Genomic DNA, 21,020 nt, shown 5'->3' with positions numbered 1-21,020 from the left:
GGACTTATATGGGCCATCCCCACCCAAAACAAGAAATTACATGTGTTGATATAATGATTTTTGGATTGATTGAACATTTGAACTATATATATATAATTTTATTCAGGTGCGGACGACGTTTGTCCGTGCAAACGTCTCACAACGAGCACTCAGTATGAATTCTATATCAGACTCGTGCGAACGTCCGCACTTGAATAAAATATATATATATATGCTCCAACAACTCATCACTCCATGATATGCATTGCCAGCAAACTAACCATCACCCATGATATGCCATGATATTTTCTGTGATACCTAAAAAACATTTAAAGCAATATATATATATATATGTATATATATATATGTGATGACGATATTCTTTCTGACGATATTCTTTCTTGGCCATGAAGAATCCACAATCATTCATTCAACTCCGTCTAAATGGTAATAGAAGCAATCTAAAGTAAGACATATATAGACACATCCTTCCAATTCTAGGCAGCATTGCGCACTATGGCCTAAGAATGATAGCTTATAGGTACCACGTACGCACGCATGAGAATTCAAGTAGAATTATAGTTTACCCTATTTGGAGTCCTTTTGGGGATACAGCGTGTAGATTTTATACCAGATTTGGATGGTGTGATGATTTTTTTTTTTTTCCTGTTTGATATTGTGCTTATGTCCATTATAAATGTTAAATAATAAATTCTAAACCCAAAGCGCGCGTCATTAAATTCTTACTTTTTTTTGGATATAATCATATAATTAAGCAGAAGATTAACGCCAACAACAAAGGGATAACACAACTTCAATCACACAATCATGTTCTTATACTGACTAATTAAGCACAAACTATAAGGTTTATGGGATATCTCCCCATATTATCCGCCCTGAAACATATAATTCAAGTTTGCTGTGAGAGGAATTAGATGAATAGTATCTCTTTGTTATAATTAAAGTTAAATTGTTGGTAAATAAAAGGTTGCAGTTGCAGTTGTAATCATAAAAATTTAAGCTCATTATAATTTTTTGTGTATTTATAAATTTATGTTGTTATATATATTTGAGACACCAATTATTTAAACCTCAACTATATATATAGTGAAGCTAGCATTTGTTGATGAGAAGGGGACTCAAGGTGAAGGTTTAATTTGTCTTGTCTTTTGGCTCTTCAAATCATAAAGCCAATTTCAAGCTAGTCATCTCGATCCTATATATCTATGATGAGATAAAGAATATGATCCAATGATTGTGAGCTAATTAAGAGTACAATCAGGTTAATTGCTTACTGCTCTCTTTCTTGGAACCTAGCTACACACACACACATTATATTATTGATTATTTGTTAACATAATTAATGTCCTTTTCTGATGAGATATATATAGGACTCATCCCCTATAAAACAACTGCACAGTGCATTCAAACTCTCACAACAACCATTTCGGTCGATAATTTCAGTGCCCCGGTCTCATTTGATTCCCTCTCCTTAGGTTCCTCCATCACACCAAAGATTACAACAAGCCCACTACCTCCATATCCAACAATGGAGAGGGAGTCACAAACCACTGATCATCACAACAACAACATTGATCAACTCCCAGCTGGGTTTAGATTCCACCCATCTGATGAGGAGCTCATCATCCACTACTTGAAAAACAAGGTCACTTCCAGCCCTCTACCAGCCACCATCATCACTGAACTAGACCTCTACAAGTACAACCCATGGGAGCTGCCAGGGAAGACCTCCTTTGGAGAAGAAGAGTGGTTCTTTTTCACTCCAAGGGATAGGAAGTACCCAAATGGAAGCAGGCCTAATAGGGCTGCTGGCTTGGGTTATTGGAAGGCCACAGGGACTGACAAGCACATTTTTAGTTCTTGTGGGACAAAAAGCATTGGGGTCAAGAAGGCACTGGTGTTCTACACTGGACACCCTCCAAAAGGTGTTAAGACTGATTGGATTATGAATGAGTATAGGTTGCTTGACACCACGATTTGGAGTACTACTTCAAAGCAAAAAGGCTCTATGAGGGTAAGTATTTGCTTGATTAATTAATTAACTACGTACATACCTTGACTGAATATTTTGTTTGAGCAATTTTCTTTTTGTCAATCTTATTACTTGTTACGTTGTACGTCAAACTATAAATCAAGATCGTTGGTTAAACATGAAAGAGGTTTGAATATGTGATTCTAATTTAGTATATATAGCAACGTAACATGTGAATGATGACTAGCTGATGAATATCGAAATAGAATCCTTAATTTGCTTATGTTTTTTTTTTTTTTTTTTTTTTTTTGTAATGATATCATGCTTGTGTCAAAACTACATCGTTTTTCATTTTGGAATGAAGCGTTTTGAACTTAGGGTTAATATAGGGACCCGTACTGATGAATATTCTCATTAATTCTATTTTGCATATTCTAGATCTTCTTTACACGTATAGGTTTCAATATTGTTAATTTCTTTTTGTTTAAGTAACAGTTGGATGATTGGGTGCTATGTCGGGTTCGAAAAAAATGCAACAACAGCAGGAATATTTGGGAAGATCAAAATAGTACTCCTAGTTATAATCTAGGAGGGTACCTTAGGCAAGTGGATGAGCCATGTTCAAAGGATACAAACCCTAGCATCGAAATGGTCAGGAATTATCTCTACAAAGATTTCCCAATGTTACCCTACATCTTTGGCTCCCAAGAACTTCCCTGCAGCATTAAAACCACTTCAAGCATAGGCTCTGAGAGCAGTGGAAATAGAAAATCTTGCACTCCAATTTATGAGGCCGATCCAAATAAGAATAATGGGCAGTTTTTAGTGTCTTCCCTTAAAAGTTTGATGAACCCATTGAAGAGAAAGCCTCATGCAGAAGGAAATGAACAGGAGAGTTTGGTCACACCCAGCAAGAAGATATGTAACAGAGAATATCAAAAGGAGGAAGTTAATGCATCTGTCAACTTCTGTGCAATGAATTCATGGGAGCAGTCTGGATCTGACAATTTCAATGTTGCAGATTATTGGAGTTCCATGATCCAGTATCAAGAACTTAATCAATTAACTGGGTTTCACTGTAAGTGATGATTAACTGGAGTAGTGCTGATAAACAGTATAGAGGAAGCATATATTATATTGTGCGAGTGAAATTACATTATTGTGTAGATAAATTGGTATTCAATGATGGTGAATATATATTCTTAGGTGAATATCTATTCTTATGTAAGTAGTGTGTAACTCCATTTTGATTTTGTTGTATGTATATGACAAATAGCATGTAAATTAGTTTGGTGTTGCTGGTTGTAATTAACAAAATATATTTCAAGATTGTGTATATGTTGATATATATTCGTAATACTAGTATTTAATTTTGTAGATATTGCGATTCAAATTTATAAAATGCTTTACATTTCAATTTTTCTTTTATCTCAAATGGTGTGAATATAATTTTGCAGTAGTGAGCCTGACATACATTGCTCCATTTTTCCTAGATTAAGTTCAATTCTTTTCTGTTCAGACCGTCCAAATTTTAGATTATCAATTTACCAAAGATTCTTCTAAAATTTGTGATCTCTTGAAAGATTTTTCAATTCAATCAACAGCCTACAATCATATGTGGGCTGGAAACCAATTGACACAAAAAGAAAAGAATTCGATCCTAAGTTCCCAACAAATATGACAAGCAAGAAGTCTAAGCCCAACATCCGAAGCTTGGATTTTGGATGGAAATTAAGGGGCTTTTGCTCCCCGTCATGAACCTTCCGCTCTTGGTGGTTGTGGCGGCCAAGCTTTCCACGATTTCCTTCCCCGCCAACACCTGTCTCGCTCCTGTTTCTCCTTCCCTTTTATAGTTCTTCAATAGGCAAGGAACCCATGCACCCCGTTAACACTTACAATTACTGATCAACTATCTTTAGTGAACTCAATGCATGGAAAAGATGAACAGAGGCCAGAAAGAATGCATAAAGTCCATGAGAAGATCGTAAAATCGAAGGTAACTGTCATTCCAAACTATTAACTACAAGGATCAACAAAGGTTTAAAGAATTTGAACTTAAGGATTCAGACAAAGAGTACCAATAGGCTCAAAGACCAGAATGCATAATCAATTGCAAAGTAAAAGTTAACTAATACAGACATGACTAATGTACCTGACAAAGACAGAGCATACATTCTCGATAGTGTGAACAAAGACTCTTAAGCATAAAATAAACAATCAAACACCACAGCGAGTCCTTAGAGAGCAATACAATACCGGACAAGCCAATAACACTTGAAACTGGTCAAACCGCCCTTTGTACCGTCTCACTTCTTCAGTACACTGTAAACGAAAAGGACACCAGATCAGAATACAAAAATGTCACATCTTAACACAAAAATGCAGAAATTCAAATGATCAAGTTCAATTATAGGTGCATTGAAAAACTAATTTCATATGTAAAAATTTTCATTTATCATTTAAGTAGCTGTTAGCTAATCACATATAATTATATTCCTAACATTGCAGTGACATCAAGTTATCACTTCAGCTCTCCAATAGTACTAGCCCAATTTCTCAGAATTTCATTACTGATTACATGCATATTTCCTTGTCTAGATGATTATGTAGCTCAACATGTAAGTTCATTTAAAAGGATATGAGCTTACTTGTACAAATATGCAGCAATGCCCAAAATTATACACAGCAATACAATATCAATACAGAAATTCCGGCTGGACCTCAGCTGTAACAGAAACAAAACTTGCATTAGGTCTAGCAACAAGGAAAATCTATAATGTCCAACTTCATATCATTAAATTAAAAAAGTTGCAGTACAACACCTGGTTGACTGTGTCTTTCAGTCTAACATTGGTATTCTTAAGGTCGGCAGATGCCTTGTCCACCTGTTGAGAGGGAAAAGCAACATAAATTTGAGAATTCAAACTGAGCATCTTGGAAGAAATACAAGGATATGACAATGTTTCTCACCTTTGAGTCAATCTCATCCATCAAAGGAACTTGCCTATCGAATTCCTACACATGCCACATATTACAATGAATTAACATGTGAATATATATTGCAAATAAGCAAGTAGTAACACACTAAAACAACTAACCTCGTTCATATCATGAGCCATATTTTTCAACGTATCCAAACCTTCTGATATCACATCCAAACCTTGATCCTGTGAAAAGGTCAAAATAAATAAAATGCAGAACCAATCCACATATTGAAGTATCTAACTTCCAAGCATGCAACTCCTTTTATCAAAACAGAAATCTCAGTTGTAAACAAACCAAAACTATATACATATGACTTGCCTGCTTTATTTTCCGCATTTCATACTCTTCCCTGAATTGACTTGACGACTCGGTTTGCTGGAAGTATTCATTGTCAAACCGTCCATCTATCATAATACATGAAACGCACAGGTAAAGTTAACTACAAAATAATGAAACAAGATTCGATTTCCAATAGATTATAATCCCAAAAGAAGCAACAGACAATCTCAATAAAGGTATAAAGATTACCCGAATCAAATTTGACTCCAGCACGAGAAGCCGAAGCTGCCCAACCTCCTCCAGTTTGTTTGGGCGCAGCTGGAGTCCCATCGGGTATATCCTGGATCCTATCCGGCAATGCATGAACCAAATCATTGCGAGCAGCAAACTCTTCGGATGAAAGCCCTTTAACCTGTGAACAAATAGTATCCATTATCAAACACGCTGCCCAGCCAAAACCCCAAAGTAATCATGCTTCGTATACACTGAACAAGCAAAATTGACTACTCAATTACACACGCAACAGCATCCCACATACTCTTCCACTTCATTTTATGAGTACAATCATCTTTCAATTTTCAATTTTGACTACAATGTGCCACGCCTAACATCAATTTTCTCAAACAATTCTACGAAATGCACAATTTGAATGGCGAACATTAACAAAATTCATCAAAATAGTGGAGGCTAACCTTCTTTACAGCCAATCTCTGCAACTTGGGAACTTCCTCAAGCAACCGAGCCTTGGTCCTACGAATCTCAGCATTTATCGCAACCACAGATGCCCTATTTTTCTCTTTCGAAGCAACCTCCGCTTTCTGCAGATCAAAATTACTAATTTGAGTCTAAAATTCTCGCGAATTTCAGCGAACTACGTCTGGATCAGCTATTAGCTCCTTGTATTTTCCCGAGTTTTCTCGGACACCAAACAGAGATCAAATAAAGTAAAAAATTTAGAGAGAGAGAGAGAGAAACACGAACCTGAAGAGCGGCTTCGATGTCGGCTTCGACGGCGGCGTAGAGGCGAGCGAAGGCATCGTCACCGGAGACATTGGAATCCTTCTGCTTTTCGACGTCGTATCGGTCGTACTTCTGGCAGATCGCATCTACTCTCGTCAAGATTTCGATCACGCTCATCTTCTTCTACCTTCCCTTTTTCAATGCTTCGATTTCTTTGTTTCTTTGGTTTTTCAATGTTTGCTTGTGTAAAAGCGAAGCGGTTTCAAAGAAGCAAACAGAGCAGCGAAGCAACAGCCTGTGTGTGAACTTTTTCATTTTTATTTTTTATTTTTTTGCTAATTATCAGCGGCCTGTGTGAACTGTGAAGTGTGAACACAAAATAAGAAATAAGATATTTTTTTTTAAAGAAAATTATTTTTCCCACCAATAATAATTTATGTAAACTATCCATAACCCCTTATTTAGAACTTAATTATTTCAAAACCTCCACCCTTAATATAATTAATTCAAAACCCCCAATTACCTACTTAAACTCTTCCAAAACCCCCTAGTCAACTAACACTTAGCTAAATTTGACTTTTTTTTTTTAATGTTCCTATTATAACCCTAGGTTATACAAAATCAATTTCCAATATATTTTCTCTCATTCTCACGCGCTCTCTCTCTCTCATTTCCGCATCATCTTTCTTCTCTCTGTTCTCTCTCCTCCGCACGCGGCTGTCGTCGGCGCGTGTGGCGTTGTCCGGCGACGATTGCCAGCGAGACCACCATCATCAACTTTGTCTCTTTCTCCTCTTCCTCCCTCTGTCATCACTCGCCCCGAATCATGCTCAAACAGCCCAGATCGCCGCGACTCCGATCGGAGGTGTTCGTCGGCGATCTGCCTTTTCCGGCGAAGTTGCAATGCTGGCCCACCCAAGTCTTCTTCCTCTCGACGTCCTGAGCACGATGGTGGTCTCCGATTCTCCAACTGACCACCGTGGAAGGCGACTCGACGTTGAGAAGGTCCGAGACTTACTGTCGTGTCGAATGAGAGAAGTCGGCGACATCCTCGCCGACGATCTCTGTGTTTCGGCAGCTAGCGGGTTTTGGAGTTGGTACTCTGCTTCTCTGCGCCACCATTGCTGCCCCAAAGGTCGACGATTTCATCTCTGCCTCTTAGCTCAAGTAATACCCATTTTGAAATAGATTTGAGGATTTCATTTTACTATTTGGGGATTTCGAAATTCCGACAGCACCACCACCTTTGGAAGCCCGCGGCTTCTCTGTTGTTTTCCAAAATACATATATATGATGAATCAAAATTATTTCAAGCTACAGTTTTGAAGGTAAACATGCATCAGCAGTGAAACTGTATTTGCAGAAACAAGTCTGGGTTCATAAGTCAAGTTCTTGTTCGTTTGAATTTTTTTGTTTCCTTTGAATTGGTGAGCTATTTGCAGACGGTTTGGTTCAAACGCCCTAATTTGAAAACCCTAATTTGAAATTGATTTGTGAATCTGTTTGTGAAATGTATAATTTGTGAATCTGTTTTAATTGAATTTGTTGTTAATCGGATAGAAATGTGGGTTTTTTAATTGATTTGTAAGTATATACAAATTTATTTCATTTATTAATGAAACAGTTTCAGTTCGTGAAACATGAGTTTTAAATGAATTTTGAATGAAATTATGGTTCTGAAATATGATGAATCAAATTTGCAGGTAAAAACAGATCTAGGCAGTGGCGACCGTCGTGTACTTGTCGCGCGTGAGGTGATCGGACGATGTTGTCTAGGGTTTCAGTTTTAGTATAATTGAACTCTTGAAATTCAGTTTCAGTGTAATTGAATTCTTGAAATTCAGTTTTAGTGTAATGAAATTCAATTTCAGTGTTTGATTTTAGTTTTAGCGAAATATTGAATTTTAGCAAAAACTTCAATTCAAAAAAAAAAAAAAAAACAGTTTCACCAAAATTCAGTTACAGTGATGTCAGCGTGCGTCAGCACATGTCAGCATGTGTCAGCGCGCGTCAGCGCACGTCAGAAGGGTAGGGGTTGAGCTTCCAGCTGTCCTGTGGACTTGCTTGGATGCGGTAATGGCTGGGTTCTAATAGCATACATGTAAATTAATGTAATTAATAAGCCTAAATTATTAGTAGGCTTATTATTGGGTGATGCTGGTGTGTTTGATAAAGGGTGGGTGCGGCAACAAAGTTTTCTCTATAAATGGGTGCTACAAATTACGGACTATAATAATTTCCCATGCTCATACATAAAAAAGAGGTCAATGATCCAAAATGAGAACATCATCTCTTTTTATTCTTTCTTCTTGTCTTGAAATTGTTGAACAATTATAATTTACAATTGTAATAGTCATGGAAAATATCAAAATAAGTTTTTTTTTTGGTCGAAAAAAAAAAAAACTTATTTTGATATTTTCCATGACTATTACAATAAGTTATTTTAAATAAGTTATTTGCATGCGAATTCAACACAATTAAAGTCAATTTAAGGTTTTTATATTTATTTGTTGAAAGCACTCTCGACATAAAAATGCTTACATATTTGTTATACAATTTTATATGCATCATTGTTCGATCTATTTGGTAAATATTGACAAACATTTTCATTTTCTAAAATGTATAAATTTATTTTAAATTGAACATGAAAAAGTAAGTTAATCAAGATTTTGAGTCAAAACCCGTACGAATTTGCTATTTAAGCCACATGTTGTAGGTTGAACCTTCTTTTTCTTTGTGGTAGACATGTTGGAGCTTTCAAATATTTTAATTATAGGTCCATTGATTTTAATTATTAAATTTTAATAATTTTTTAGTTTAGGTGTTAAAATTAAATAATATTTTAGATTAGATACTAGTTGATAAGTTAAACAAAATAATAAAGTAAAAGGTATTAGAATTTACAAATATTACATTACATGCCATTACAATAAAAAAAATAATATTACATCACAAATATTACATTAATTTATACTATATTATATTAAAAAAAAAAAATCAATCCAGTCACAACTTAACTGTGACTGTCTTGGTAAATTAAAAGAGACAACTCACACCACTATACTATGTATTATTTTGAGTAAAAGTATTGTTTTGACCTCTATTTATACTATATTGTAGTATAATTTCTCTAAAAAAAATTCAATCAAGTTACAACTTAACTGTAACTGTCTCACAACTTATATGTGACTGTCGTTCAGTCACAACTAAATTTGTAGTTGTGAGTGTCGTACAGTTACAATTAAATGTGAAGTTGAGACTACATTAGCAAATTTTCAAGATAATATAAAAGCCTCAAGGGCAATTTTGCCAAAACTTTATAAATTTTTAGCAATTTTGTCAAAACTTTATAAATTTTAACTAACACCCATCATATGTGGGCCAAAGGACAAAAATGTCAAATGAAAAAGGCTCAAATCAAAGGGACTAACATATTTGTGACCTAATCTAAAAAACTATATTTAAATTTGGTAGTTTAATTGAAATATTATATAGTCTTTATGCTTAACCAAAAAATTATTGGGATTTGATATTTAATCATAATTTGATATTTAATTATTTTAAATAATTAAAAAAAATGTATATGTGTAAGAATTATAATCATTAATCTACAACCTATAATTTAGGCATTTATTATTGCTCTCGAATTTGATGTTTAGGGTTTAGAGGTTTAAGATCTAGTATATATTGCTTTAAACACTAATCTTATTAAAACATTAAAACATGCACGACATGTCACGACAAGATAAATGAGTGAGCTGGGCCAAAGTTTTTAGCCCATCAAACATGACATGAGCTAAGTACAATACGAGCATGAGCATGAAATGAGCCCGAATTAGGCACGATTCGTTTGACCATATTTATTCTATATCTATAGAACTTTTCAACAAGGAAATCAATGTTTCAGGCACAAAAATCTTAGTATTTAATTAAAAGAAATAAAAAATATCATAAGATTAGTTTTTACATCTTAAAAAAACAAGCTTGTGGCCTGGCATGAGCATAAATGAGCCACGAGTCGTGGCCCATGTCGAATCTAGATCTTAACTATATAAATCGGCACAAACACGACACAAAAAACACTATAGGCTTAACTTAAATGGGCCGGCCAACCCGTTTGACACCACTAGCCATATGTTGGTTTTTTTTTTTTTTTGGTGGTTTTGTTTGATTTGGGACAAAACCATCACCGAACTGTCAAGCTTGGTATGAAACAGGGGCAGATCTAGAGTGGAGTCATTTGACCCCATTGACCCCATGAAACCATAAATCTCCCCCTAGATGGAAAATCTTGATCTCATGGTTCATGGTTGCTGCATGAAGTTACAGGGGCAAGAAATGGTGAAATGTGTTTGTGAAAATGTTTGAAAGAGGCAAGGAAAAGAAGAAGAGAGTGGATCACGTGTCTAGGAGGTGTGATTTTTTGTTTTTTAACTTAGAGACTTGCCAAAACAACGTCGTTTTGGCAATTTTATTTAAAAAACAAAAATTGAAAGACTTAACATTCAGACAACAAATATATCGACAAACTCTTTCTGCCTTTCACATTGAGAAAGATCAGGGTCCTAAACCCAAACCCAATTCGACTCTAGTCTCACCCAAACTCAATTCAACTCTCACGCATATGGTGAAGCTTGCCATCACAGAAGGTGTCGCCATCGTTGACTCTCACGTACTCGACTTGAATCTTGACCTCATAAACAATGATTCCTAAATCCGCCACTAGTATGAAAGATGGCAGAACCATAGCCAAACCATCTCCCGCATATAGGTGCGATATACCAACAAAGTTTTGAAACAGTTTTGTTTTTATTTGGGCCAAACTTGTAAACCATGTTTATTACCCCAACTTCGGTAGCATTCTAAACTTTATCGCTTGGAACATACCTAGCACACTAAATTGAAATTGAAGTGTTCTTTACCGCACCCCTTGGAGGTGCTCTTATTTTCATAGAAACTAGAAAATTTATGATATTGTTAGAAAATGCAATTATTAATTATCTATTACATTACAATTTTTTTTTATCTTGAGTTAGAAGGAATTTGAAATTGAAATCTCTCCAACACAGTGAGACATAGTTAAGAGAAATAGCTAATTGATTATACCGTTATACATATATTATCCTTAATTTCTAAATCTATTATTGCATTTATTTAAAATAATTTATGCGTACTTAAGATTACAAAAATAATGTAATGGATATAGATAGGGATATTAGAAGCAGATTTATTTATTTTTTTCAAAAAAACAGATTTAAAAATCACATTAATATATACCAAAAAATCTGAAACTTCAACGTAAAAAAGAAAAAAAATGTGAAGGACCACGTTCTACGCGTTTGGCGACCCGAAAGACAGCAGCAGTTGCAAAGGCACAACCCACAAGTCGCATTTGTTTGGGAGTGGGAGAGAGCTTCGAATACTCGCCATCAGAGCCGTGTAGTAACTAGTAACCCAAACAACACTCAAATATTCTTTTCTTATTTTTTATTCTTTTTATTAATTAGATGCACATCATGCACTGCACCTTATAGGTGCAATGCCGAATGATTCTTATCTCCCCCGCAAGACGCACCTCACAATCCACATGCAACTGTACCAAAACGACGTCGTTCTCAATTTTCATATTCAACTCTGTTTAATAATATCAAAAACACGGGCTGTGCCGGTATTCGGTAACAGTTGGCAGTCCAGACAATTTGGCCTTCTCTTATTTCTGTAAACAACGCACGCACCCACCCAAACCCAACCGCTTTATTTATCTTTCGCTCCTTCCTCAAACCCACCATCTCCTCCACCTCTCTCCCTCGAGCTTTGTTCCTTGTTTGCAGAACCGGCCTTTCGTCGAACACGAGGTATGCGTTTTCTGTCGAAAATTCACTGCAACTTTTATTTTCCACAAGCTGATCGTCGTTTTGCTGTGCCTGCACTGTTTATTTTGCTCGAATTTTGTTTCTGCTACCTTTGAGGTCCGATCGTCGTTTGCTCGACGATTTTGTACTCTTTCTTTCTTATCCTTTTGGTCACTAGTCTTTGATGCGTCGGTTCTGGCCTCTGATCGTTGAGCTTTGCTTGTGAGTGGATGGTTTTTCTATTTATTTTTCTGTCCTTTTCTGTGTTTGGGATTTTGTGGCTTTTGTGTGAAAGGGTGCTGTGGATTACGTTTGTTTGAACATATATGATGAAGGCTTATAATACGATCATTTTCATGGTGATGGTGATGGTGATGGTGATTGCGATCATAATTATAATTTGTTCCACCTATTTAGTGAAAATAAATTTTCTTAATAACTAACATCAGTGTCTCTAATCCTGTTTTCGTAGACAATTATTTTCCGTACTTTGTTTTGGAAGAAATGCTAGTTCATAGCCATTTTTCTCCCCCACCCGCCCCTTGGGTTTATATTTTGACAAAGGATTGCTTGCTGGAAGAGGGTTTTTAGATCATATATTGTTCACTTTGGATTACCTTAGAATCGACTAGGTTTAGATGGTTCTTATTATGCAGGTTTTCGTGTGCTGATGGTGTATCGTTATTGCTTACTTGTCTTGAGTTCGAACAATGTTTAGTACCCAAGTTCTGGAATGATGATATGACTGCGTCTGCAGGTGAGAATTTCTTAGAGCCATACCTTTCTAAAAGTAATCTTATAAAGTTATTCAATTGGGTTTTAGCTGCGGTTCAGTATAGTGGTCATGTTTCTTCATTACTTCTCATGTCATCATGTCTTACTATCTTTCCTAAATATTTCAAATCTTCTTTTTTATGGCTTATGTCAGTTTTCTTTGCAAACTTGCAGATTATTTTGATAAATATTTTGCCCCTAAAACTTGTTTAGGATATAGAAGTTGGGGGTAGTTCATTTGATGCTCTGAATTGCGAATGGTGTTGCAGGGACTTTTTTGATCAATTAGATTTCTGAAGAATGGATCTGAATTGAAACCCTGTCCTCGGGATTTAGTTGCACCATCTGCTGCCATATTTTGAGTCTTAAGTCAGCTGTAGTATTGCGAAAGCTCAATTTATGGTACTAACTCCTAAAGATTCCATTTTTAACTTGCTCAATTAGTTTTGAATTGGGATTTACAATAAGAACCGGGTCCATCCACTTGAGGTGGTAGAGGCCATTTTGAGATGGAAAAAACGTAGCCTTGATGGTGATAATGTCAAGATTTTTAGAAGGATCATGCTTGACACTTTGTTTAGTGATGGAAAGAATCAGAGTTCACGGCAGCCTAGGGAGGTCATTGATCTGAAATAAGCACAATTATTTTGATTTTTGTGACTATTGTGCATGCTAAGATGATGGAGAGGTTGGTTAAGTTATAGTCTCATGGGAAATTCCATTGACTTCTAAAAGTTTTGGTGGCCAATTCATTCTCTCATTGTCCTGGTATTTCTGATATTATGTAGAGGGGGTGAGGTGATGGATATAATGATAATTGTGTGCTTAGGTGATGTCAATGAAGGGTGTGCATGCTGATCTGCTTTTGGTTCATTGTGGTTCATTGATACATGTCATCTCTGGAGAATCTTGTGTAGTGGTTCTGGCTTGATATTATATGGCCTTTTGAGCCCAACAAGCTTTGATTTTAAGATGATGGCACTGAACCCTGTAGTTTGGTTTGCAATGTTTTCTGGGTGATGCTTGAATCTTGATTAACAAGTTGAACTTTGGACGTAGTGGTACTTAAGTTGTTTGTCAAAGCATATGGTGATTTTTTATCATTATCCTTGTGGTGGTTGATGGTCCAGAATTAAGAACTTTGAGGTGCTGATGTTTGTATCACCTCAACAGAGAGCTTGGTTCCCTAATACTGGTGTAGGCTATCAGGGTGGAGGGAGAAGTTGGGTGTTTCGACTTTGCTTGCAGTTGTCATTGCCTAGATGGTGGGAAGCAGTGGGCTGCTTGCTCATTATTTGGTGTTTACTCATTAATTAATGGGTATTTTGTAAACCTGCTCCTGACAGTTTTTTCCTGAGCTTTCACACAGAGCAATTTCCATATTTGAGATTTATGAGAATATCCTGGCTGCTTCTTAGGAAGTCTTCTTGCTGCCAAGTCTCTCTAGAGAGAGGGGTTCACGAATACTAATGTGATGCTTCTTTCTTCTGAGATTCCAAACCTATCTTATAGGGTGCAAGTATACCTCTTTATACATACTCTATAGCTTCAATTGCAACCTACCTAAAGATATGTAAGAAGACAACACCATTTAAGTCTTCAGAGGAAGATTCTCTTCATATTGAGGGTGGGTTTTTGTAAGTGTAGAAACTTGTTGTAGACTTAGAATGCTGCAGGTGTAAACTATATATGTATTTTTTGGTTATACTAACCTCATCCTGTGGCTTGACAGTTTTCAGAATTTAGTGTTACTTTCTGTAATCAGTGACTTAATCTCAGCTTGGTATTTAAAATGATAGAAAGGTATTGTTGGCAGCACTATAATGTATGCAATTATTCTATTATGCGTTTATGTATAATTACCATATTTCCTTAGCTTTTAGGTCTATTATCAAACTTGTTTAAAATAGTAAGGGTATTTTGACTTTTCCTTTTTGATGACTAATAAAGAGAGTTCTCTTAGTAATGTTAAAGATTTATACTGTTGAGTTTTTTTAGCTTAACCACGCCTTCTTTCTTTATTGTTCTAGGGTTTGCCTACTGTTATTTATTTCTCCATTTTAATAGAAGTAAAAAAAATCAAATTGTAAGGTTGTTTTTGACATTTTCTTGAATTCAACATTACTGTATTGTGGTAATTGAATTCCCTGTTACCTCATTGTATCCAAAACTTTTTGGACATGTGCAAGTCTATGTGTGACACGTATTGAATTATATACTTTTGATTTTCCTCATGACATCCAGACTCTATATGTGCCCCATGGTGCACATTCTATTATAATTATGTGCTCCAGCAGTGATTATCATGAAATTTTTTTGTTATATGTTGCACTCGTCGCTCCCCCTGAGGCGTGTTTCAGCCAAGTGGCACAAACTCGAATATATTTGTGCTCTTTGTCATGGGTAATAAATTTCAATTTATCTCAGATCTCCTTCTTAGTGGTCTTATCACAACACTTGAGGACTGCCTGGTACCTTTTTGTCTGTCAGCCATTGCATATAATGCCTCAGGTCTTCCAATTGTCCCTCCTTAGTTTCGTGAAGTGCAATTTTTCGCTCCACTGAAGGCATGTCATCCATAGTTCTTCTGATAATTTTGGGTAAAGAAGGGGTTGGAACTGATAATTCATGTATATACTAAGTCCAAGGTTCTCATCTCTTTATTTTTCCTTTTTTACATTTTCTTTTCTGCTTCTTCTCTTTTGTACTATTTTTATTTCACTCATAAATATCTTTAGTGCTGAAAGTATTAAGAACCATGCGTTTTTCAGAATTTGGAGGCTAGGGTACATCTGGTAGTGGTTTTTCTGGTCTTAGCTTTTCTAATTTATATTTCTATAGTTGATTTTTGAATGTCAAGCAAATGCTAGGGTATATTGATATGGTTTGTTATTGAGATTGTTATATCTTTAACACCTGCTAGGTGACCTTTGATCCCGTGATTCAAAGTCCAAACCCAGGTACTGCCTTCACTGAGTGGTCCTGTTCCAATCTTTTTCACTACTTCTCACTTTCAGCTAATTGTTATGTCTTTACGCTTTCCACTCTTTTTTATCCCTCAGAAAGAAATGGCTCTCCCTATTATCATTGGAAAGGCTATCTTATTGGAGATGAATGCGAGTGTCAAGGGAGTTGGTTGACATAGGGTGCTAGTGGGTGCTCTACATACTTTTTCCCAGATTTGCAATGCAATTAGGCTTTGACAGATCCTCTGCAGCATTACTTTTTTTTTAACAGAACACATCTGACTTTTACTTCACTTTTCGCCTTGAATAGAATGGAGAGTTGGTGGATTGAAGTGTGAAAGCTTATTTGTAGGCAGGGATCTCTTGGTCGAGTTTCTATTTGGGGTTTGTTGTGGCATATACTTCATACTTGGTCAAACTATTTTGAAATTTTATTTAATTGCTATGGTGAAGCAGGAGGTGGATTAATCTGTTTCAGTAAATCACATCTTGCCTTGCCATCTCTGGAGGCTAAATGTCATCTTGCATTTATATTGGTATTGGTTGGTATTGCTTGCATTTCTGCTTTTGAAACTTGATTGGATTAATTTCTTTAAATCTTGTCTGGTTTTGGTTTGAGGGGTCTTTTCTTATCTTGTAAAAAGCTTTTAAAGAATTCTTTTTTTTTTTTTTCTAATTATATCTGTGATGAGGCTTATAGCTCCTTTCTCCCAGCCACACTCTGAAGTCTGAATTGCACTAGAATTTTTCGTTCGTTTAGAAAAAAATTTAATTATTACTGGCCTGATTTTTATAATGGGTTACTCAGTGCCTCAGTGGCCTAGATGTGGGCCTCCATGTGTTTCTAATGGTAAATGTTGAAAGAAGAAAAATACATGTATGATCAACCTTACAGAGAAATTGGCCCTGACATAGGGTAGATGAAGGCAGGAGTTGATGCTAAATATTTTTCATTTTGAAAGAAATTAATTTTGATAGGTGAAATTTGTGCAGAAGAATCTATCTGTCAAGCCAAAGTTTTGATGTAAGGCTCTTTGGTTGATGTTGGAAAATCTTGGATTTTTGAAATCCTTGAATTTTTGTGTTATATAGTTGCCCCTTTTATTCCTATAAAAAATAATATAGTTGCCCCTTTTACTTACCCAATTCTCATCCGACTTAAATCTAATTTATCTGACCCTTCTTGGTATTTGTGTTTCTCCTGTTATTGTTATCCATTTGTGCTATCTTCCGGTATTTTGTTATTCTGTTTATAAATTTGTATTTGGCTTTAAAAAAATTATTTGGCATTTATTGATACTAGCTTACACATCATTGCAAGTATGATTTTTGTTTTTCAATGTTTTGAGATGCCTTTCTCTTCTTGTGCAGGTGGTGGTTTCATATTGGTAGATTCTGTTCCCGCACGTAACTTGCTTGTAGCTGTAAGGTGACAAAGTTATGGGGCATAGACATCAGTTCAGCACATCTCAAATTTTTGAGAGTGAAAATGATCAGAATTGGAATCATATGAACACAGAGCAACCTTTTGGGCATTTGGGTATTGTGTCTTTATATTCTTTTCGGGTAGTGTATAATTTGTATAGGTGATAAAAGCATATGCAAGTTTTCTTCTGTCAGTTAGAAATTTCAAGCGTATAATGTTGAATATCTGATAGTGTAACCTTTGTTTTCATGATTATTTCTAATTTTGGACCTAATACTGCAGCCAGGGCTGGGACTGGAGAGAATGGTTCTTTCTTTTATCCTGTGGAAAATATGTTTATAGATGGAGTGCATTTTGCTTCAAATTGGAACCCGGCTCTCAGTTCATATGGGTATTCTTCCCTGAGCCCTAGTGTTGATGTGCCACATTATCAACCTGATGCTTCTGGTCCATCTCATGATCCTTTTCAGCATCCATTAAGTGCTAGTACCTTTGGTATGCCCAGTGGAAATTATGCTCACCACGCCTCTTCTTCCACTTATGACCGACGGCCATTTCATGGTGTTGAGGGTGGTTTTGTCGATCTCACAATGAGCAATGGAAGAGGGCCTCACAAGAGGAAAAGCCCTGGGATCCCTTCAGTATCTGAGAGAGGCAGCACAAGCAGATACTATAGCGCTGGAAGTTCCTCTGATCTCCCTAGATCTACAGAATTACAGCAGGAGAAAGTAAACTTAGATACCCCACACATGCCTTGGGATCACATGACTATGATCCACCCCAGTTATAGAGGAAATGGCCTCTCAATTAGGGGTGAGGGATCCATGAGAAATGTGAGAAGCCGGTCTGAACATGATTTGGAGTCCAACCTAGCAAGGACGCATTTATCGAGCAATCCTTTACATAGTTCATACTCTACAAATATCCCTGTTGACCAATCTAGTACGATGGATCTTTCTGGTCAAGGTTCTACTGTTTTAACCCACGAGTGGAACCATATTAGCGTGTCTCCTTCTCATGAAAGGATTCTAACTTCAGGTTAGTTTTTGGATTCATTTCTCTGTCTTTATCCAGGTTCCTGTTATTTATCAGTGATCATAACTTGTAAATTGCAGATGCAAGTGGTTTCAGTCACGATCCCAACCACTTCCTTGTAGGAAGCAGTGTGGGTAATGCTTCTGTTGAAACTGGGGTATACCATCATGATTTCATTCCCAGCAGAAGTACTGCTGTTCCTCAAAGTTATCCTGGTACTTTACCCCAATCTGTAAGGGGAGTTCGCAGTAGCTATTCTCAAAGATCTAGCCCAACCTTCAGGGCTTCTTCAAGCAGCTTGCGATTGGGGCATGTGGCACATCCAGATGAAGGATTGCAGATGGCGTCTGAAAGTTACCCAAGACATCCTAGGCCAGTGGCCACTGTTGGGTGGCGTAACAGTGACAGGAATGGTAGATCAAGGATGTCTAATGATAGATATCGAGTCTCTGAAGAGACTAGTCTCCAGGATCGGTTTTCGTCTGAGGTATGTACTTCAACTGATGCACGTTAGCTTATCTTGCCACATTCGAGAAGGGTGCAGTTCCTTTGTGTTAATTGAGAAAACATTGTCACTGTTCTCCATATATTGCGTACAGACTGTTGTGTAGTTTCGGCTGGACCTTTATCACTTACAACTGAATTCCTAGCCTCTTGCGCATTCTGTGTCGTCATGGACTGTGCGTTCATTGGAAAATTTATTGTTAATAATAACTTCTGAAAATATGGTAAAGCTAGATAAAGTCCTAAATATAGCATAAACCTTGTTTCCATCCTAAATATCGCTGAGGCAATTGTTTCTCATTTTGTATTGCAGGGTTTTATGATGGTGGATCGCCCGGCCTTTTATGGGTCCAGAATTATGTTTGATCATCATAGAGACATGAGGCTGGACATAGACAACATGAGTTACGAGGTAAAATTGATATTCTAGCCTTTATTATTTCTTTCTTCCTATGGCTTTCAGGTCTTCAGAATTTATTGAAATATTGGAACAGGAACTACTTGCACTGGGTGAAAGGATAGGTAACGTCGGCACCGGTGTGTCTGAAGATTTGATACCAAAGTGTTTGACAGAAACAATATATTGTTCATCAGATCAAATCCAGGAGGAAGGCACATGTGTAATCTGCCTGGTAAGAATCTTCCAGTTTGAAATTCAGTTGCCTTGCGGCTTTATCTTCGCCGTAGACCAATTGGAGTTTAAATTGCATAACTTCTGAAAACTTTCATTTATCATAATTTACAGGAAGAGTACAAGGACAGGGATGACGTTGGGGCACTGAAAACTTGCGGTCATGATTACCATGTGAGCTGCATCAAAAAGTGGTTGTCAATGAGAAACTCTTGTCCGATCTGCAAAGGTTCTGCTCTCCCCGATATGAAGGAGAAATAATTTAATTGCATCGCTTGTGCTTCATTATATGGCATTCTATTTCTTGTATATATATTTAGAGATAATCCTCAAATGGAGGAAAAAAGACTAGTTTTGTGAAGTTGTAAAGGGAATGCTAGCCAATTTCAATCCATTTGTTTCAGGCTTCAATATAAATATTGTGAAGCCTTTTCGAAACCCATATTATTCTTTATGGGGCTTTAAATTAAAGGGGATGCGATTTTTATTATACCATTCTTTTGCATCTTTTCTCCTTGAGAACTGAAAAACTGGTTCATGAAAACTGCCATGGGGTTTGGGCCAATTTTAAGTGATTGGATGTGTTTTCTTTGGATTTCTCATAGGGGATGGCTTCCAGTTATACCATTAATTAAAGAGAAGTCGAAAAACATGGCCAAAAAAAAGAAGAGAAGAGGTGGAAAAAGAATGCAAACGAAATAAGGTATAACTCGTATCAGCTTATAATGCAAATGTCATAAAGCACTGCCCTTTGGTAATAGCCAGCTCTTATCAACAGTAAAAAAAATTACAAATTCATAACGCTTAATAAGCGGTGTAGGTTTAGGGTTTGGAAACCTTTTAAAGTGTGATCAGCTATTGTTTATTTATTTATTAACAAATGAAGTTGTCATGTGAGTGGGTGTTAGAAAAGATATATATATATATATATATATATTTTTTTTTGTAAAGAGTGATCACGATATTAACATCATACTGATGTGGTGAGTTCAATTATTAATAAGTAACCATGTATTGAAGGAGAAAAACTTTTCTGAATAGGTGTTGACCAGGAATCATAAGAGAGATAAATTTTTGGATTAGGATACCATGCCAACACTATTCCACTTATAGGGAAGTTTTCTTATATCAAAGATAATAACTCTACATTGGCCAAAAAAAAAAAAAAAAAGATAATAACTCTACACAAATAAAAAAAAGATAATAAGTCAATTGAGATCCTAAATAAGGCAGTTTATGTGTACCAAATTATGAAATTTATGAAACATGATCACTTCATTTGGAATTAAAATTTGTATCGAATTCCATTACTCCAAAATCCCACATCATGTCTATCAAATTCTTAGACCTATTATGATACTAATTACTCCCCTATTCCTTATAACTCGAAAAAAAAAAAAAAAAACATTTTACAGGTCAAATAAATTGAAATTTAATGAAAATAAAAAAAAATAATGGAAGGGTAAAAGAGTAACTTCGTTACATAATTTAAAAGGAGAAAAAATCGAAATAGAAGACCTACTAGGCTAATTTTCTTCTTGGACTAAAGTAAGCTACCTAATTTATCCTCACAAAGAAAATAAAAACAAATGAATATAGTGGATTGTTGCGACTTGCGACTTGTGAGTTGTGAGAG

At 36.0% G+C, this 21,020-nt stretch overlaps 3 protein-coding genes across 9 annotated transcripts; 2 read left to right on the top strand and 1 right to left on the bottom strand.

Annotated features, from left to right (window-relative positions):
* The first annotated feature begins 1,459 nt into the window (after window positions 1-1,459).
* Window positions 1,460-3,209, top strand: LOC147281795 (NAC transcription factor 29-like). The gene is made up of 2 exons (XM_086246032.1): window positions 1,460-2,014; window positions 2,468-3,209. Exons 1-2 carry the CDS (start codon window positions 1,529-1,531, stop codon window positions 3,056-3,058), a joined length of 1,077 nt encoding a protein of 358 aa, XP_086102158.1. The 5' UTR covers window positions 1,460-1,528; the 3' UTR covers window positions 3,059-3,209.
* Window positions 3,210-3,999: 790 nt separating this feature from the next.
* On the bottom strand, window positions 4,000-6,492 carry LOC147281794 (syntaxin-71-like). 2 transcript variants are annotated; one of them, XM_086246033.1, is made up of 9 exons: window positions 6,218-6,492; window positions 5,929-6,054; window positions 5,486-5,648; window positions 5,276-5,361; window positions 5,071-5,139; window positions 4,943-4,987; window positions 4,795-4,857; window positions 4,621-4,697; window positions 4,000-4,294 (listed from the first exon to the last, which is right to left on the bottom strand). In XM_086246033.1, the coding sequence occupies exons 1-9, from the start codon at window positions 6,371-6,373 to the stop codon at window positions 4,279-4,281; spliced, it is 801 nt and encodes a 266-aa protein (XP_086102159.1). In that variant the 5' UTR covers window positions 6,374-6,492; the 3' UTR covers window positions 4,000-4,278. The 2 variants fall into 2 exon arrangements, with proteins under 2 accessions (XP_086102159.1, XP_086102160.1); XM_086246034.1 differs by lacking the exon at window positions 4,000-4,294 and having other exon boundaries at window positions 4,617-4,697.
* Window positions 6,493-11,906: 5,414 nt separating this feature from the next.
* On the top strand, window positions 11,907-19,879 carry LOC147281793 (RING/U-box superfamily protein). 6 transcript variants are annotated; one of them, XM_086247732.1, is made up of 8 exons: window positions 11,927-12,051; window positions 12,705-12,805; window positions 17,160-17,328; window positions 17,497-18,252; window positions 18,330-18,736; window positions 19,067-19,165; window positions 19,248-19,385; window positions 19,499-19,879. In XM_086247732.1, exons 3-8 carry the CDS (start codon window positions 17,229-17,231, stop codon window positions 19,643-19,645), a joined length of 1,647 nt encoding a protein of 548 aa, XP_086103858.1. In that variant the 5' UTR covers window positions 11,927-12,051; window positions 12,705-12,805; window positions 17,160-17,228; the 3' UTR covers window positions 19,646-19,879. The 6 variants fall into 6 exon arrangements, with proteins under 6 accessions (XP_086103854.1, XP_086103858.1, XP_086103857.1 ...); XM_086247731.1 differs by lacking the exon at window positions 12,705-12,805 and adding an exon at window positions 16,767-16,812 and having other exon boundaries at window positions 11,932-12,051; XM_086247728.1 differs by lacking the exon at window positions 12,705-12,805 and having other exon boundaries at window positions 11,907-12,051.
* The last annotated feature ends 1,141 nt before the right edge of the window (window positions 19,880-21,020 follow it).

This window comes from Dryas octopetala, chromosome 6 (assembly GCF_963921425.1).
Source record: "Dryas octopetala chromosome 6, drDryOcto1.1, whole genome shotgun sequence".
NCBI lineage: Eukaryota > Viridiplantae > Streptophyta > Magnoliopsida > Rosales > Rosaceae > Dryas > Dryas octopetala.
Note: the sequence above shows the minus strand (reverse complement) of the source record. Positions and strands in the feature narration are given on the sequence as shown.

What these genes read in the sequence shown, in the direction of transcription:
- LOC147281795 (XM_086246032.1), top strand. Translation starts at nt 1,529, where the DNA reads ATGGAGAGGGAGTCACAAACCACTGATCATCACAACAACAACATTGAT. An exon ending in AGCAAAAAGGCTCTATGAGG is followed by an intron (nt 2,015 to 2,467) that starts GTAAGTATTTGC and finishes TTTAAGTAACAG; the next exon opens with TTGGATGATTGGGTGCTATG.
- LOC147281794 (XM_086246033.1), bottom strand. Translation starts at nt 6,373, where the DNA reads ATGAGCGTGATCGAAATCTTGACGAGAGTAGATGCGATCTGCCAGAAG. An exon ending in AGAGATTGGCTGTAAAGAAG is followed by an intron (nt 5,649 to 5,928) that starts GTTAGCCTCCAC and finishes ATTTGTTCACAG; the next exon opens with GTTAAAGGGCTTTCATCCGA. An exon ending in TGGAGTCAAATTTGATTCGG is followed by an intron (nt 5,362 to 5,485) that starts GTAATCTTTATA and finishes GTATTATGATAG; the next exon opens with ATGGACGGTTTGACAATGAA.
- LOC147281793 (XM_086247728.1), top strand. Translation starts at nt 17,229, where the DNA reads ATGGGGCATAGACATCAGTTCAGCACATCTCAAATTTTTGAGAGTGAA. An exon ending in GCAACCTTTTGGGCATTTGG is followed by an intron (nt 17,329 to 17,496) that starts GTATTGTGTCTT and finishes CTAATACTGCAG; the next exon opens with CCAGGGCTGGGACTGGAGAG. An exon ending in GCACATGTGTAATCTGCCTG is followed by an intron (nt 19,386 to 19,498) that starts GTAAGAATCTTC and finishes CATAATTTACAG; the next exon opens with GAAGAGTACAAGGACAGGGA.